At 38.5% G+C, this 18,767-nt stretch overlaps 1 protein-coding gene across 8 annotated transcripts in view; it reads right to left on the minus strand.

The window, feature by feature from the left end:
* Positions 1-392: 392 nt before the first annotated feature.
* Positions 393-18,767, minus strand: part of LOC117407258 (actin remodeling regulator NHS-like) — a 148,287-nt gene continuing 129,912 nt past the window's right edge. For 2 of the 8 annotated variants that reach the window (XM_034012047.3, XM_059028953.1), the window contains exons 3-11: positions 17,056-17,192; positions 16,599-16,643; positions 15,082-15,126; positions 14,645-14,689; positions 11,317-11,533; positions 9,816-9,947; positions 6,295-9,345; positions 5,678-5,801; positions 393-5,050 (exon numbers count right to left, since the gene is read on the minus strand). In XM_034012047.3, coding sequence (XP_033867938.2) covers positions 4,456-5,050; positions 5,678-5,801; positions 6,295-9,345; positions 9,816-9,947; positions 11,317-11,533; positions 14,645-14,689; positions 15,082-15,126; positions 16,599-16,643; positions 17,056-17,192 — 4,391 coding nt within the window. In that variant the 3' untranslated portion in view covers positions 393-4,455. Of the gene's footprint in view, positions 5,051-5,677; positions 5,802-6,294; positions 9,346-9,815; positions 9,948-11,316; positions 11,534-12,717; positions 14,021-14,065; positions 14,129-14,644; positions 14,690-15,081; positions 15,127-16,598; positions 16,644-17,055; positions 17,193-18,767 lie in introns of those variants that run through there. The other 6 variants (XM_034012048.3, XM_059028951.1, XM_059028950.1 and 3 more) reach the window with 6 other exon arrangements.

Below are 18,767 nucleotides of genomic sequence, written 5' to 3' on the forward strand. Positions count from 1 at the left end.
TTAACAAGAATACTGTTCAGGAAAGGTCATGTATGTGTTTTTGTGATTAGCAGTGTTCTGAGTACTGATCATGGCAAAAAGACATATGAATTGTACATGACTCAGAAGCTACAACCCAAATATATTGTACCAGTACGGCTACTCACAAAGGGAGATTAATTTGACTTACTTTGTGTCAAAATCAATCAAATTCCCACATGATTATCCTGCATTTAGACACACACACACAAAAAATGTTAATTTTGAACTAAACAGTTATTGATAAACTGTGCTCCAGTAGGGATCAGTACACATTTCTGGGGAGAAGCAAAATGGTTGTAAAAATAAACTGGTGAAAAGGGGATGTGTGTCTGTGTAGTACCATTTCTCCAAAAGAAGAGAGCATGACTTAGTTTATATTTTTCAATGCAGTCACATTTATTGGCTTTTCTATGCACAGTTACTAAGTAGCCAGTTACCTGGCAAATGGTTAAGAGAAGAATTTGAAATGGAACTTCACAAATGTTTACTAAAAAATAAATACAAGACTTAATGTGATGCACAACTCAAAAATATACAAAGGCTTGGAATTAATGTAAACTTTGAAAATATTTTACAAAAGAAGCAACAATTTAAAAAGTTCATATTTACAAATATTACAAAAATACAAAATAGATGCAAATCCATAAACCAGTAACTTTTCAGCCAGAATGAACTGGTTCTAGTACCAAAACAGTTACACTGTAACCTTCTTTTACTTTATTATTTATTTAATTTAATTTTTTACACAAGTAATCAAACCTTTATTTTTCTTACATCTGCACTCATCTGACATCCTTTGGCAAAGCATATACTGCACCCTTCCACCTTGCACACTCAAATATGAACTATGTCATTGAATGGAAAGTCAATCAGTCTGAAAGGAAATCCTATATAAATAACTTAAGGTACAGCAAGAAAAAACTTCAAAAAGTCATCTACATCAGTGCAATTATTATTATTTTTTTATATGTTAACAAACTCGTTTCCCATTGTGCACCCTGTTAAAAAGATGGCAGTTACAACAGACCTAAGATAGCTCTCAATTAAAATATATCGAAATTTTTCCTTAACTGTCTTTTACTTATGTGATATGTGTAAGGCAGCATGACCGATGTTTCTGCCCCATTTAAATGTATATTTTCTCAATCCAAGGCTTTCATTAATTGAAAAAGTATAGCTCTGCTCTGGATATGTCAGCACTATAGTGCTGTTAAATATCAAATGCCATACATTGACAATACCATGGCTATATCAGTCTTGTCATTTTGATATAATCCACTCCTAAATCACTAGTGAGTTGTTGAATTTACAATATTTAAAAGCAAATACATTTGACCCTAAAAATACTACTAGCAGTGCCCTGTGCTAAGCTAGAACATATTGCATATGGGTTGATTTTTGTATTGGCTGTGGGACATTGAAATCTAAACTGTAAGCAACAGAAGTTTATCAACAGTAATGACTGACTAACACAAAAAGCAACCCTGTACATTTCAGATAAATCCAGTAATGGGCACATAACTAGGTTACAAACAACTAGATTAAATACTTGTTAGCCAGTTTATTTTTGAAAGATATTGATATTGTTTAAGATGGAGCTGGGTTTTGTTTTTTAAATAAAGCTTTTATTTTTCTATTTTCCGTAAATACTCTCTTAACAAAATAAGTCTCTAGATAAAATATCTGGTCATTAAAAATATTTCCTTTCTTATTAGGATTTGATATACCTATTTGTATGATGTATGAGAGTATGTAAACTCTTAAAACCTGGAATTAATTTTTAATAGTAAGTAGAAAGCTAAATAAATCTAAATTGAGGCCTTTGTTAAACCCTATATTGACAAAAGCAAAAAAACTTCTGTTCTTGACTATTTCCTAAAAGCAACGTTTAGCAATATAGGGTTAAATTATTATTATTTTTTATATATATATTTTTTAAAATAACAACCACAGATGATCGTATGCATTTTAAAAGTTCAATTATACTGTCTCCCTTTCACTAAATGTTTTAGTACTGCAAGTATATTAACCCTTCCCCTGCCAGAGAGCGTCTTAAAATCCCTCCTTCAGAATTACAGCTTTTATAGTCACAAAAGACAGAGGGGGCCGTTGGTTGGAACAGCAGACGCTTTAATGGACAGGCATCTATTAGTCACTGATATGAGGGGGAGGAGTTAACACCAATCCACATGTTGGGATTATCTTTTGTTTTTATTTTTCACTTTCCACTTCCAATACTTCATACTCACACCAATAAACACAAGCACAAAAGTCCCTTTAAACATTAATATCTCTTTCCTTCTCTTTATTCTCCAGTTCTTGAACTAGCCTTTGTGCACCAGTACTTCTTAGATCACCTTTGTATAGACTTAACTCTGTCACTCACATAACATAGCACAATCCTTCCCCTCAATGTTGCGCCCAACTTTCCTCTGCCCTCATGTTAAAAAAACACCCCTAAAAAAAGTTTGCCCAGTGTAGTCACTAAACAGATAATCCCACTCTAGTTTACAATAAAAAAAAAACACTATCAAACATTTTTTTTTTTTTACAATTATTTAGTTTACCGCTGGAAATATAATTTTTAATGAATTCTTTACGTAATGGAATTTAAATTTTGCTTTAATAACTCAATTGGTTCTATTGCATGCTGTGGATGAACAGGTTTGAAAATTATGAACAGACAGAACATTTGTTTGTCAGAGTATGCTCCTAAAGAGCCGTGGTTTTAATGAATGTAGCATATACTGGCTTCACAGCTTTTTCCTCCGTTAGCTTGCACAGTGTTATTTCTGCAGTTCTCTGACTGCTTATATATATATATATATTAAATTTTTAAATTTTCCTAGCTTAACATTATATTTACCAGAAAGCAAATAACACCAAACCCAAATTAACAGTGTGAACAATTGCAAAGGTATTCATAGAATACATTCTAATATTTGATAATAGTTCCCAACCACACACATGTTGTCAGATACATTAAGTAAAAGTAACAGTTGGCAGCAGTAAAGTTCACGCTTAAAAGGTGAATTCTATTTTGTTAAGAAAATATTTAGATACTTTTTGAACCTCTTAAAGGGACACTTTATATAATGTACATTTTCTAGTATTTAATGTCTTAATATCCTAGTATGTGTATTCTGAGTGACTCTCGTTTGCTGTTTTCACTTAAATCATTATTTGCCATGCATACAAACTATTTTAGCAAGTTTTGTTTGGAGAAAGTGAGGTGGGGAAGCACATACATGAAGTACTTAAGAGAAGCAATGTGCACTCAAGCTTGTGCAATGCTGATATCCTTCCCCAACCCACTTCCTGACAATCAGCCTTGAGCAATCTTTTCGGAAGCGATCTTTTCAGAATCTTTAATTAATAAGCATGTCAAATAACAATCAAAGCGGAAACAGAAAATTATACATAATCCACATAATACAATATTAAAGAGGTAAGAAATTATTTTTTAGGAACATATTGACAATATCCCTTTAACTGTTGAAACACCAAGGAACATACACTGCACACTTTGTTTTGTTATTGACATTTGTAAGATAAAAAAAGGACAACCAAACCTTTTCACAAAAAGAAAAACACTACTTTCATTATCTACAGAAGGTTCTATAACCCGCTCCTGTTGTGTGTACAACAATTCATGACAGAACAGAACCAGCTAACCCTGAAAACCTAATTGGGTAAGTGTAAGTCTCAGGCAATGACAATGAATCTAGATTCCAGGTTCAACTTTCTTTTTTTATATACAAGGGAAATTATCTTCAAATAAGATAATGACAGGGTGTACCCATAACGACTGTATAAGTATCAAGTGCAAAGAACTCATAGGTTTGAAAACCTAATATCTTCAAATATATTGAATTGTGTGTAGTAATATGAAATGATTAAGGGTTGTGAATGCATGCAGTGTTGAGGACCCATAATTACAGTACAAAAAAGTTGCAGTTTGTTTTTTTTTTCATTCTGGTATATATTTTTTTTGATTTTTCACAAAGGCTACCAGGTTCTGTTCTTTAGATTAAGTATGGCTCCCTGTAAATAAATGTACATATGTCTCCTGATTTTAGTATTAGGACTGCAATGATATTCTTTTAGACATTAGAAACTTATTTTTTACTTTCCTAACTTTAACAGGACCAACTTCTTCAGAAAAAAAACAGTATTGCCAGTTGTTACAACTAATATTATAAGACAGATCCGATTTTCCCCCTGTATTCCTTTTTTTTTTTAAAAGTCAGCAATCAGTCACTTAATTAAAAAAAAAAATCATACAAATTAGTAACAGTTCCTTTTTTTTTTTTTTTTTTACATGTCTTTAAAATATGCACAATAGGTAGTCACAATTCTGAGGAAACTGACCTCTTTCTCACTCACAACCAGTTAAAAAAATGTAGATATGGTAATATCTATCTATCTGTCTATCTATGAGGAACTCTGAGAGGACCTGTCATCGTGAGGACTACCGTCTGAATTTTCTGTCTCCCCCTCAGAGATGGCCTGCATCGGCGTGGTGTAGAGCCGGCTGCGCATGCTGTAGCGGCTGCTGTTAGCTGCAGGGGGCACTCGGGAACGGCCCTGCCTGGAGGAAGCAGACATGGGAAAGGTTTTGGGGGAGAATCCTTCTGCGTTCATTTTCGGTGATGGGGGCGGTGGCTGATCGGCTGTTGGCTGGGGCTGCTGGAGATGAGAAAACTCCTCTGGATGTTTGGGTACATCCATGCTCAGGTCGCCGGGGGACTTGGATGCGATGGGGCTTTTCAGGATCTCTGTGGCCGACATCCTGTAGCTGGAGTCTGTGCGGCTGCCCTTCTTCAGCAGCAGCAGTTTGAACTCCTCGTTGGAGGTGCTGCTTTTTTTGGCACTCCTGTAAATGGGTCCTGGTGCTCTCTGGGAGGTGGTGGGGGTGCCCGGCGTAACCGGGGTAACCGGTGTTCCCGGTGAACTGGCCGATGAAGCACTCAATCGGTTTCGGCCCATCTCTCCAGAGTCCTTCCTTCCAAGCACCTTTCTTTTGGATCTATAAAGAAAAACAATAAAATATATACACCATAACTAGCATATTAAAATGTCTTATTTTAAGTTGGTTCCCTACATGGCTACAGCTAGACAAACAGTTGGGAATAGCTTTGAAATGAAATTGATTTACACATGTCCAATGGTTTATTCAGCTGTAGTAAATATGGCAAGTACACAATTGAAGCACAGTATACTTAACATGTTTACTACAACTGGATAATTCACTGCACATATGCAAAGCTTACTATAGTTTTACAGGGAGCTTTATTTTACTGTAAAATATGTAACTATAAATAGTATTTTTTTATGTAAACATCCAACAGTTTCTAAAATAATGATATAACTAAAATGATTACAATGACATCAAATTTGAATTGCATAAAGGGTTTAGTTAACTGTATATATTTGTAGTTGACTGACTTAAATTGTTTTCTTTTTTACACAATTGGCTACGACACTAACCATGCCAATACCAGGAGTGCAGATGCCACGGAACAGACCAATTTATTTATTTAAATCATTCATTTCTAAGAATAAATTTGGTATTTTAACAGAGCAGAAGAACCAATAAGTCACGTGCTTTATGCCCCCTCTGCTGGTAAATGTATTGTACTGCATTTAAACCGACCTGTGAATCATGGCAAAAAGATCTTCTGTGGTTCGTAGTCTGTTAGGAGATATAAAAACACTGTCATCCTCAGACTTTGTATCTTCACTCAGTGGAGAAAGTGAGTTGTCACTCGGAGAAGATTCTAGGAAACAGAAATGGCTTATTGGACACAGCTGAAAAGAGCATTATTAACCTGATACTCATTGAAAGGAGTATTTCAAGCAACACTTTTTCAATTAGTAAAACAAAACAAAAAAAAAAATGGTAATACCCAACTGAAAAATTTGGCTTGATAATCAATATGTATTATATATGTATTTTAATTAAGATTCATATATGTCATATAATAGCTAGAAAGAAAGAATAGATGCACAAAATCCCCCTGGTAGCCTAATTTGAGACAGTTTCACTATATGTGATTATGCAAACATATTGAAATATAATGCAGATATTAATAAAAGTATTTGACACTAAAAATGTTTAACTGACTTAATTAATATAACTGCATAATGTTTCAAGGTAGATGGTGTTTACTGTACTGTTTCTGAATTCTGACAAGACAGCATGACCTTACTTTTTAATAAACCTTACTCTCAGTTCAGGTGCTTGTTGAGAAATTTTTCAGATTTACGCACCTTTGCTGAATGAATCATCAGTGTCCGGCGTTGTCCCCTCTTCCCTGCTGTCCTCTGAGGCACTTCTGGTAGGAACACCTGATGTCACTTCATATTCCTGTTCTCTACTACTTGTATCACTGATTGTGTAAGCTTGAGATGTTTCTGATTGATAAGTTACAATTACAGGCACTTTGTCAAAACTGTTGCAAGAATCAAAGTCAAGCTTCTTCGCTATATTGTTGGGAGCAGGAAGCAAACACGTTTTCGTCAGACACACTAATGGCATTTCAGTGGCCAGCTCATGTATTGATGGCTGGTTGTGCACTGTTGCCTGGCTGTTACTAGGAAACAGGTTCTTTGAAGCGATCATCTCTTGTTCTTCTTCTTCGGGGTGTGCTGCATTCCCAGACAGCCCTGTGCAGTCATCTGGGCCCTTCAGAAGATCATTCCCTGGATGATCTACCTCAGTCTGTAATGGCGACTTTAGTAACAGATTGTCTGCCGTGCGTGACGAGTCTGTAAGGGGTTCATTTGTTGCTGCCCCTAAGGGTTCAGACACTACTTTCTCTTGCTTATATTTAGTGTTGTCCTGAAATGCTACATCCCTACATGAGGGTCCATCTCCTGGGGTTAACAGCATTAGAGAGGACTCCTGAGAACGGGAATCAAAGGGTCGGAAGGACCCAGGCGGTTTCTTTGATTCAGGCGACTTGATTATACTGGGCGGGGTGACGATTGTCACAGGGCATTTCAGTTTTGTGTTAGCCTCAGCTCTGAGCTTATCTTGGTTGCCCTCATTGGGCTTGTAGACAGACCGCAGCTGGACTGATCGGAGCACAGTGGGGGTGATGGCGAGAGGAGTTGAAGGGCTGGAGCTCGATGCTTCAGAAGACGCTGCTGCTGCTGCAGCTGCCACTGCCGCTGCTGCTGCTGCTGCTGCAGCTTTCTGCTTGTTTTGATGGAGTATGTGCATCTGGTTTCTGTGAGCTGAAGGCTTGTTGTTAACACTGTGAAGAGCACTTAGGTCGAGATGGGTCGGAGGTATAATTGGTAGCTCAAGGTCTTTACTATATGAAGCACTTCTGTCTCTGGAGGAAGGCGGCTGCTGCTGCTGGGAAGACAGCGAAGACTTCCTCTCTGGGACTTTGGGCTTCCTCTTGCTGCTAGTCGGAGACAAGGGCCCTGGAAAGAAAGCTGAGGGAAAGGAAGAGGTTGGTGTTTCAGATTGACTAGAGTACCCACTAGATGGCGATGCCAAGCCAGCCAGCTTTTCGGGAGAGACGAGTTTAAACTCATTTTCTACTGACGGAAGAGATGGCGTTGTGGCCCTCGATCCCGAATGGGATGTCTGTGATTCTGAGCTCTCTGGTGACTTGATGCACTCAATGACTGTTGTACCAGTAGCAGTGCTGGAGTTGGACAACGATCGGTAGGGGTCATTGGATTTCAAGTCATTCAGGAGCCAGAGATCTGCATAGTCAGACTGTACAGCACCTTCATTTTTAAAGGAATGGTTATCCATTGAGCCAAATGTAGTGGAATCTGTCAACTCTTCTTCATTCGCAATTTCCCAGGGCTCTACTGGTTTGTCGCCTGAAGTGGGGTTCTCCAAGTGGCCTGGGGAGCTGGCCAAGTCAAGCTGAAGTTTCATTTCCCTGGAAGACAAAGGCAGGTGCTGCCCGCTGTTTATCTTTGGTTCTTTCGTGTCAGGAACGCTTGCACCTCTGCTTGTTTTCTTCAATGACGAGCTGCGTTTTGGTGGGGCTGGCTTTGCCTTTGGTTTTTTAAAGGAAAGACTCTGCCTTCCTGGTGACCTGTGGCCCGGGTAGTCTTGCTGACAATATCCGCCCATACCAGGTGCAACATTTATGCTCTGGCCGCATTCAGGGCCCATGGCTGCATAGTTATAAATGTAGCTTTTGTTAGCTTTAAAACCACAGTCAAAGTGCATGGAGGTATAGTAGCCTTCTGTGTCGACAGAGTAGTGGGAGCTTGTGTCTGCTTTCTCGGACACTGGCTTATCTGTAAAGCTTTCGTAGGTGGCCATGCTTGTGAAACTCGGACACTCTAAGCCTCCCTCATCATCCCTGGAACGAGGAGGGCTAAAATCCTGATGGCAGGACTTGCCATGCTGATGGTGCAGGTAGTTCCATTCGTTGTCACTCGCATTGCTCATGATGGGGTCATCCAGCAGGTCCGTTACTGTCGAGGTAAAGGAACTCGCCCTATGGCCTCTGACTTTGTCTGTCTGGTAAGGGTCTATTATGAAGCCAGTGGGGTCATCGCTGGCGTGGGCAGCTATGTTCAGCGACAACTCCGAATCACAGTGTGAAGATCCCGTCAGGGGAGGGGAAGCAGCAGGGGGGATGGTCTCTGAAGTCTGTGAAGGGCAAGTGGAGCTACTTCCACTCCAGTTGCCGCTGGAGGACTGGTGATCCTCTTTGTGGTCTATCTGGCTTCCCAGCACTCCTGTTGTGGAAATGGAGTGAATGGGGCTGCTGAAAGTATCTGAGCTGGACGAAATCTCACAGCTTCCCATATCTGCTTTCCTGGGAAGCCTAGACCTCCCTCTTTCATTCCAGTTGTGGTCTGGGCTGCTGACGTGTTGTTTGCACTTTAGACCAACCAGCTGGTGTTCTGGCATAGTTTGGTCGTCTGTGCTTTCTTCCTCCTCCTTCATGGCCCTTTCGGGTCCTGGCAGGAACTCCTCAGCTTCGTAAGGCGACAGCTCTTCATTGCTGTCGTGGTCTTCATCCACGACTCTACCCCCTTCACGGGGAAGGCTGCGCGAGCGGAGACGGCTGCCCACTGAGGCTGTAAACATGGGATCAGAGTTGTCTGGCAGCGCTGTAATGTTGCCGGTGGAGTGCGAGAGGGAGGCTGGGATAACTTGACCTCTCTGGGCTCGGATCCGTCTTCGGGAGGGTGCAGAGATCAGAATATCCTCCGTCTGGCAGCCTGAGTCCCTTGTGCAAGAACGGCCATTCAGCTCTTCGCGGCACAGGGAGAAGTCTGGATTTGTGTGCACAATAACGTTTCTGTCTCTCGCCACCGGAGATTCGTCAGAATCTGGGGAAATGAAGGGCAGGAAGTAAGAGAAGTCTGTGAGAGGCAGCTCTTTTTCTTATTACCAGTGTGATAGTAGATCTTATAAAATAGGGAACCCAAGGGTCAGCTGACCAGATAGTGGCTGAAGGGGTGCTTTGTCTAACCCAGGGGAATACAAAGATCTGATTCTTAATTTATGGTTTTGCTGTACAGATTAATGTATACAGTGCTCTCTTGGTATTTTGCTGTCTGACACAACAATTACCCTTACTGTTAACACGGCCTAACCGTGAATTAATCAAATTTGTTATCGAATACATAAACTAAATCACATTAATACACATTTAGATTGGAAAATTATTTCACAATTAGTCTAAGAAGATCTAATTTATGTACTTACGTTGCTGGGGCAAAATTACATGACTGGGATAAATGTTTAGACAGGCCAAATTTTGACAATGTAGCTAAGGGCAGTTACAGTTAGACCTTACCTATTTCTTGCTGCACTCGTCTGGGAATGCCTGAGATGGTTTTTCTTCTCCTTAACTTCCGTCTCCTCTGTAGCACTGATTGAGAATGAACAAGAGAACAACGGACACTGGCTTCTCTGTCAAAACCAACCCCTGCAATCAAACAACACACTTAATGAATCTGTGGGGCACAACTTGCAACATCACTTGCATGCTTGCAGATACCTTAAAATTAATTTTCATTCCAATTGCATTACATCATACTCATTACTCTGTGCTGAACACTTTGGAGATTCAACCGGGAATACACATTCACTTTCAATGAGCAACTTTGTTGGAACTCACCCTGACTAAGCAACCATTTATAGAACAAAACCACATTTTCTCTTGATTCATCACAGCCAAGGGTAAATAAAATCTCACACCGTTATTAAGATTCTAACATGGTTAATTTGCATTCATGCAACAAAGTCGCTTGCCATTTTGTTTTGTTTTTTTCTTCTGTTTCCTGGCAAACACAACCCATTTTGGACAGTGCTGCTTTTCAGTTGTCAAGCCATGACTTGCTTTTTTGTTTTTGTTCTTACAACATTGATCATCAGGGCAGTTAACTTCATGAAGCCAAGCAGCACTTAAACATGATAGATCTTTTATTTAATTTAAAGCAGTCTTTGTAGGGTGCTCTTACAAAGATGAGAACTACAGAGACTCTTTCAGTTGAATCACTAGAACAGGTTTTTTTTATATGTATTTAGAGGATATGTTTATAGCAAGTGTTTTCTTACTTCTACTCTCTAATCTCACCATTGCCATACATTCAATCTTATATTCAATATATTTCAATGATGGAAAATGAAGCTTAAGCAAAGTACCCAGTGCCTAGGTTTGTCTCTGTGCACCAGGTATTTTCCCCCATGTACATGGAACTGCTGCTTGTCAATGACAATGCATTACTTGTGAAAACCTGCAAAAATCCACATGTGCATGCACCACAATCCCTCCCTCACCGTGATTTAAAATGATGTAGAAAATATGTTTCTGATACTAGAAACTTCAGTAAGTACATCTACATGCACTTAGTATTTTGCATTCTGCAGGAGGACGCATATGGACTACGTATTCTGCATACTGTGTTTGCAAATGGAATATGCCATTTCTGTAGAATTTCCTGTTTACATATAACTTTGATAGTATGCTGAATACTGAGCATGATAACAATTTCTCTTCAGTGTGCATTTCTGCACTGTCTTCTAGGAGAGCTCCACCAGTATGCAAAAGAGACTTTTAGTATCCTCTGTATACCACCAAGCAAATTCGCCATACTCTTATTCTGAATATGGCTGATCATATTCAGAATATTCAGTTGATATGAATTTTCCATTCTACATAAGTATTCTTCATAATCATAATTTAAATAGCACGTATTAAATTCTTAATTTTCTTATTTATAACCCCACCTGAAAATAAGAAGTAATATTTATCTTAATACTTTAAATACAATGTATATGTTTGTAATAATTACCAAGAAAATCAGCAAATTTACCAGTGACATTAATGGGAATAATGCACGATGATATCACTTGGGACTCTATTCTCATTTTCTCATCTGGGGTCGGTAGAGGTAGCGCTTTTGACCAGTTGGTCTGCTTATCCAGTGTCGAGGGGATATTAGGTACTGGGCATTTTGGTCTGTGACCTAATGCAATGACATCAGTGTCTTGGTCTGCTGGTGGAACAGCCTGAAATAAATGTAAACAACAGTTATTTGTGTTACAAAGTAATTTGTTTTCTACAAAATGTGTCGTGGTTGGGAAGAGTGATGCCTTGTTGTGCAAAAAAAAAAAAGAAAAAAACCCAGAATTGATTCTAGTTTTTAATTTAAAAAAAATGTAATAAACAAAAGCAAATGTGGGGAAATATTTATTTTGACTCAATTTTACAAGCCCACCTCCCTCCGTCCCAAACCAGAAGTTTATTGATTTGGCATGACATGAAAAAAATCCTACAAATTGTGCTGGAAATCATCTGCTGGGTACTGACTTCCCTAACACTCCATATTCAGTTTTAGACTTCAAATGTGGAAGTCAAAACTCAAAATAAACCATGAATGAATAACTTCTTCTAACTTATCCTGTCGTAAAGGAAGACAGAACAAATGTATGTTGGTTACTGAAATTCCAAAGCCCTGGTTACTTGATAGTCTACTTTAATAGCTGAACAGTACATCTCAAAGGGGTCTGAATGAAAAAGAGCCCATGGGAATACCTGTGACTTCTATGTTAATAAGGCACTGCCTAGGACAACAACAAAAGCACATTCAGCGCAGCCAAATGTTTTCAGTATCAGGTTAATGCAGCAAACATCTATTAACTATTTTAAAAAGTTTTGCGATAAGCTGCAATGCAAGCTTTAAGCAGTGATGCAAAATCAAAATAAAAAAAAAACACTCTAAGACCGCCTCTAAATTTGAACAATGAAAAAACGTTCACGTTTTACATGCAGATAATTTGTGAGAACAAAATCTAGCCATGTTTTTTTTTTTTTTTTTTTAAAGCTGAATTATTATTCGTACAACACACCATTATTTTAACTGTCCTGGGCTCCCATACGCATTCTTTGACAAGCACGGATCAAATCTAATACAAAAACACCCAAAATCAAGGCTCAATGCTAAGCAGTACTTGTCCTTGACTTGTTTTAGTTGGACACAGATGGATATGCATACCGGTATTAAATTCTTTTTGCACTAGACTTCTTTTAGTTGTAGGATCATTCAGTTGGATCTGTTTAGAACTACAGTAGTTTGGGATACTGCTATTTTCTCATATTAATTAGAGGTACAGAAATAAATAAATTAATCATATCATATGTACAAAACGATGCAGTTAGAACCCTTAATTATTTGCAAAAACATCGCACTTACCTCAGAAATGAAACCAAAACAACAAATAAAATAAAACCTACAATAGAACCCAAAACCAAACTTGTCCACCCCACCTCAAGCTCAGACTGAGCTCAGATTCAGGGCTGACACTTAGCTTTTGTACTCGGTTACCCAGCAGATGAAAACAGCACTGACAAAACACTAGCGACAAAAGCGAACCTGTTTCCTAGGAAACTTTCTAAATGAAAAAAAAAGTTTTATTGATGAACAAAATGGAGGGAGTGCATTTTTAGCTGATTCGTCTTTGGAATAATAATGGCAAATTGGACGCAGTAGGAAAGGGGGAGAGAGAGACAGTGATAGAGAGAGAGAGAGAGAGAGAGAGAGAGACAGAGAGAGAGAGAGAGAGAGAGAGGCACTGAAAAAGGCCTAGCGGCCTGGCTTTCATCATTAGCTTTCTGCCAGAAGCAATTTTCATTAGAGAAACGAGAGCCATCACAGGCCACAGAGTAAAAGAATGCCATTCATGAAGTTTCAACAGCATTGAAACAGCCAGAATATTCTCCTTAAGGTTTGAAAATAAACTGGGAATAAAACCTAGAAAAAAAATCCCAAGGTTACCCAATATAAATTGCATTCAAGAAAGTGAGACACACACACACACACACACACACACACACACACACACACACACACTAGTTAACCATGCAGCCTGAAGAACAGAATTAGCAACATTTAATACTCTGAACATATGGTTATATATAAATACGGATTTGTCTTTTTGTAGTAGGTCAGTTGAGGAGAAGCAATTTATTATTTATTATTTTTACTGGAATTTGATAACAGGCAGTTAAACGGTCAGATAAAGAGGGACAGTGCCATTTTCAGACAGGCAGTTCTAATACCAAGTATTGAAAGAAGATAGGTATAAAAAAAAATTGAGCAGGCATCAAAATGAACCTATTTTGATGTAAAGAAAAACAACCATGGTGGGCCCATGTCACTCAGTTTTACTCCCTACTTGAATATTATAGTACTAGTCTCAATAATAAATCGATATGAAGGAAACCAACTATCACAAGGAGCTGTGAGCCCCAGACTGCCTTCTTGCTGTCTCCCCAATTGAACTGTTCTTCGAGACCAGTGATGACCATAACACCTAACAGGTGCCTGAAACCTTCTTGTGGTGGACCTGTCAAAAGGCTTACCTGGGTCACTTCTGAGGCCAATATTATGGGTAGTCATAATATTGGAAAGAGACTCAAAAGAGAATAAATGTTAAGAAAGTAAAAGGAAGAAGAAAAAGGTTAGAACTGGAAGGCGAGCGATCAAGGCAAAGAAAGGAGGGGAGACGGTTACTGCTGAATGAGCAAACACAAGCAAATACCTTTCTGCTCCAGGGGGTCAAGTGGCAACATTGAGTGGGGGAGGAGGAACGGGTACTGTGGAACTACAAATGGAAAATGAAAAAATTTAAATAAACATCAAATATAAAATTAATTTAAACATGAACACAGATAAACAGGAGAGGCGTCTGAAGGAGTGCTGGTAAGGTGAGTGGGGTTGGGGATGAATGTAGGGGTGTTGTGTATGATTTGCACCTTTTCAGACATGCCTCCTATTCCTTTGAACTGAATATATCTCCATTTCAACACTTCTTGCATCTGTCAGTTCTAGAGTTCTTCAAAGTAAATTAGTGGTAAGTGTTGAAAACTGGGGCAAAAAAAGTACTCAGGAGAACCTGAGTATGTTACAGATGAACTCCTGGTTTCCCTGAATATGTTACAGATAAACTCCTTGTCCCTCAGAATTTTGCAGCTCTTGAAGACCCTTTTAGAAACCACCAGCACGAGTGAAAGAAAGGGTTAAATGCAGGTAAATACATTTTGTTCATGCTTTTAATTGCTATTACTGTAACACCGAGGATGGGGAGAGGATTGGTCAATGCACAGTTTCACAATATTACCTTCCTTTGTATCTGCTGAAATTCTATATCCCTCACTGGTCTCTCCTTTTTTATGCAGCATGTTAAAAAATAAAAATGGGTCACAAACAACATTACGTTTATTTGTTAACCAGGGTATTTGAAAAAGGTCATGCTTTCGACTCAATTACAAGGTTTAAAAATGCATCTTAAACAAAAATATATTTGCAGCCCTCATTAAATGGTAAACATTTTGTTGGTGTAATCTTTGTAAGACTGGGATTGTGACAACACATTTCAATTGAACAGGGTAAAAGTCTTAATCAAAAGTACAGTTTGTTAATAATTTCCCAAGTCATAAGAAACACCTGAAACCACACTTTATCCTTGATTATTAAGTGGCTTTATTACCAACTAGCTTCCAATTTAAACCCCAGTGTCATTTCTATTTTCATTCGTAAGAACAATCACAAAATTACCTTTCTTTGAATTGGTTGAAATTCTACATCCCTTACTGGTCTGTCCTGGTTTGCAGCATATTAAATAATAAAAGAACTGTCAATAACATGTTTCACATCATGTATTTCTCTTGTTCAGAATTTCTCATGATGAAGAGGTACGTGTCCACTAACAGAAACAGGAATTTAGTGCTCATGAGAGGTGGAGGGAGCAGGGCGTTGTCTACAGTCCAGGCACAGAACAGAACAGAAGCTGTGCTGGAAGTTGTGCCAATCCTGGCTTGGCCAATCACTCTCCTGAACAGAGGTGGTCAGTTTTCTGGTTTTGTCTGGTAATCTGTTGTCCAATTAGGCCAACTTTAGAACACTAAAGTAATCAAAGATCAAACTGAACCCTGACCTTCAGGTGACTTCCCTCTGCCTGATTCAGCCAGGGCAAGATATGTCCCTTTGGAGGGTAGAGTTATATAATTTCTTAAACATTGCTGGACAGGGTCAAAACGAGAGCAGTTGCCAACCTTGACCCTGCCTTAGACCGTCAATGGGTCATCATCTTGCAAAGACATAATATAGACTGTTTACAAACATGACAACCTCATGAAGCCTTCCAAACATTAACCCCCACTTAATTTTGGCTTTGTTGTTTGTCCAGAGCCATAACAGTAACATGTGTAAAATCTCTTCTATCTTCTGCTTCGAGTTTTGATTAATGACTGTACTGACTGTATTGGTTTAAAAAAGGAGCGGGTTCCCTGATTATGGGAGACGCACAGGAGGTATTGTATACTGACAACTCTAGAGATAAAGTGGATAAATAGAATAAACAGAATAAAAAACTGCACATTCATATACATTTGGCAGTCTACCTCTTAACCCAATAGAATTTTAAAATATGAAAAGTCAGACCAATATGAACCACTTTACTGCTGGAAACGTGTCTTTTTAAAAACTGAAAGTAATACACACCGGTCATAAACATGACATTATACAATGTTGTTTGGTGGTAGGAGGTTAATGTGTAAGACAGTGGGAAATAAGAAATAGCCCAGGTGATAATGTGTATCAACAAACGAGAATCAGTCATGCGCTCCTCTTGCTTATCTTGGTGTATTTCTGTTTGAATGGTACTTTGGAGGTAGATTTTTCAGACACTGGGGTGCAAGTAGCCGTAAAGGTCATTATTGTTTGTTTGCTGACATAACTGTACTTTGTCTGTCAATTGACAGAGTGTGTGTCCAATTAAAGGTCATTAAGCCACTTGGGGGTCAGTGTTCCAGAGACAAGTCATTATACGACTGTTTGCATTACTTGTATTGATCCAATCCACTATTGATGACCTGTCTAGCTGGTGGGAAAGCTATGTAGCTGTAAAGATACTTTCATCCCAATATAAGAAATGAAAAAAAGTTAATTCCCATCTACTGATGTGATTTTTAAAGAAGAAATTTTTGAAAGATTTAAAAAAAATGTTATACATTTTCTGTTATAATACAATATTGTTGTATTCGGGGACACAAGTTACAGGTTCCCAAAATTACCTTTCTTTGCATTTGCTGAATTTCTACATCCTTCGTTGGTCTCTCCTGACAGATGCAGCGTGTTAAATTAAAACAAACAAAAGTAAACTGTCATTAACATGGGGCGCAGAACATTTAGTGAGGCATTAGTGCAAATCAAATGGATACCCAAAGCTTTAAAACCATGTTCTTCTTTTTTCAGACTTTTGATTTCAGTTTAACTCGGATGAAGCCCATTTATCCTGTCACAGCAATGTCCACTTCCTGTGCAGCATGTGTTAGGACCCCACCTGTCCTATGCGGCGGGTCAGGGGGGTTCCTAATGCCTGACACACAAGGAGTGACCTTGGACAGGAAACAGAGTGAATAAAATGCACGTTGTGGAAGGAAAAATGGGCTGAAGCTTCGGTCTCTCAGATAAGAAGAAGCTCCTCAGCTCTGGGGCTGGTACAGAACATGTAGAGCAAAATCTTGTTACCGTTCGTATGTGCCTGCTTCTGTGTTCACGCCTTCTCAGCGTGCGCGGTGAGGGGAAGGTTGGCATCGGGGGTGCCACTGAGATAGAGATTGTCACCCGCCTCTCCCGACTGTTTGCCCGCTGTCTCTGTTGCTGATCTGCCAAAGGAATTAACACAATAAGGCCAGGCAACAAACAACTAGCGTATCATAGCAGACTCCTCATGTTAATCCAACACAGGTCTGAGGGTCTCAACTTATCCATCATAATAACACCACTCAGTTCAATTCCCTGCTTCAGAGAGAACAGGACTGAATGGCAGGGAGTGTTCAGTTCAGAACTGAGGGGCTCTCTCAGAACTATGAGGGTAAGCTCTCCTTTGACCTGCCTGCTGTAGCTGGTGTCATTGTCCCTCATCCTTCATGAGCACTACATTCACAAGCACTCACTCACAAGATTCACAAATCACAATAGATGTATCCATTAAAACTGTCAAGCTAATTCCATCAATGGAAAAAAAAGTAAAACAGGGATGTTCTTATCTTCATTTAAATCTAAAATCTTGTCCAATTTACAATAATAGCAGACTTATTCTGAAACAGCTCCAGCAAGCATTTTTATTAGCTAATAAAAACTGAATTTCTTTGCTAAACTTATTTGTTAAATTATTTTATTTAGCATTTGAATTTAAACTGAAATTCCACAAATTGTCTTTACAGCTTAAGGCCAGATATATTGTTTTATTTTCTTATACTGGTATATTAACATTTTTGTTTGTGTATTCAGAATAATTTGATACCTTTTAATAGATTGAAATACACAATTATTCAGACTTGTGAAATACTTTCTTTTCAAAACTATTACGACTATATCAACAGAATATGTTGCCATGGCAATATTAATAGATTTATAATTAAGTACCAAAGATTAATAAGTTACTATAAGGTAGTTTTGCCTTAATGTCATATAGTAAAATGAAACAACAAATGAAACTTTGACACAAGAATAACCTCACCAAATACTTTTAAAACACATACAATTAAGTTTTTTCTTACCTTTGTTTTGAAATCCTGTCTCAGAATGCCAAGCAATGGCACCATTAAAGAGGCACTTTTTTTTTTGGTAAGTACTTGTATAGCCATCTTGATGCAGCTTGTGCTTGCCAAGCTTAGAGCTCACAAACTGAACCATAGCGAAATCTCTGGTGGAAAGAATGAACCACTAGAATCTGCCCTCTATATTCACAAACCAGTTCACTGAACATTAAAGGACTTTAAATATCTGGTTGATTATATTAGCAAAGACTAGGAATGCATTTTCCATTCCCTTTATTATCACTATGTGGACAGATTAACACCTTCTGTCGAATTGTTACACTATCATTGTGTGTTAAGTATTTCACAAGTCTGAATAAAAGGCTAACAATTACAACATCAATGGGTAGCACAACTCCTTAATCTAATCAGAACACAGAAACCAAACCACATGTTTGAATACAATTAGATATAAAATGTACTGTATGCAAACAACTGTATTGCTGTAGAACCTAGTTTTATTCCATGATTAAATCAAGCAAGCGGTTTCCATGTGCCATATTTTTCTGTGAGTAATCTTGGACAAATGGCGAGAGGCTTCACAGGTTTAAAGATGATTCTGTACAATGGACAGAGATATATACAAGAACACCCCTACCCCCACCATGTAGTTGCATTTCTGACTGTATTTGTAATTCT

Source organism: Acipenser ruthenus, chromosome 8 (assembly GCF_902713425.1).
Source record: "Acipenser ruthenus chromosome 8, fAciRut3.2 maternal haplotype, whole genome shotgun sequence".
NCBI classification, from domain to species: Eukaryota; Metazoa; Chordata; class Actinopteri; order Acipenseriformes; family Acipenseridae; genus Acipenser; species Acipenser ruthenus.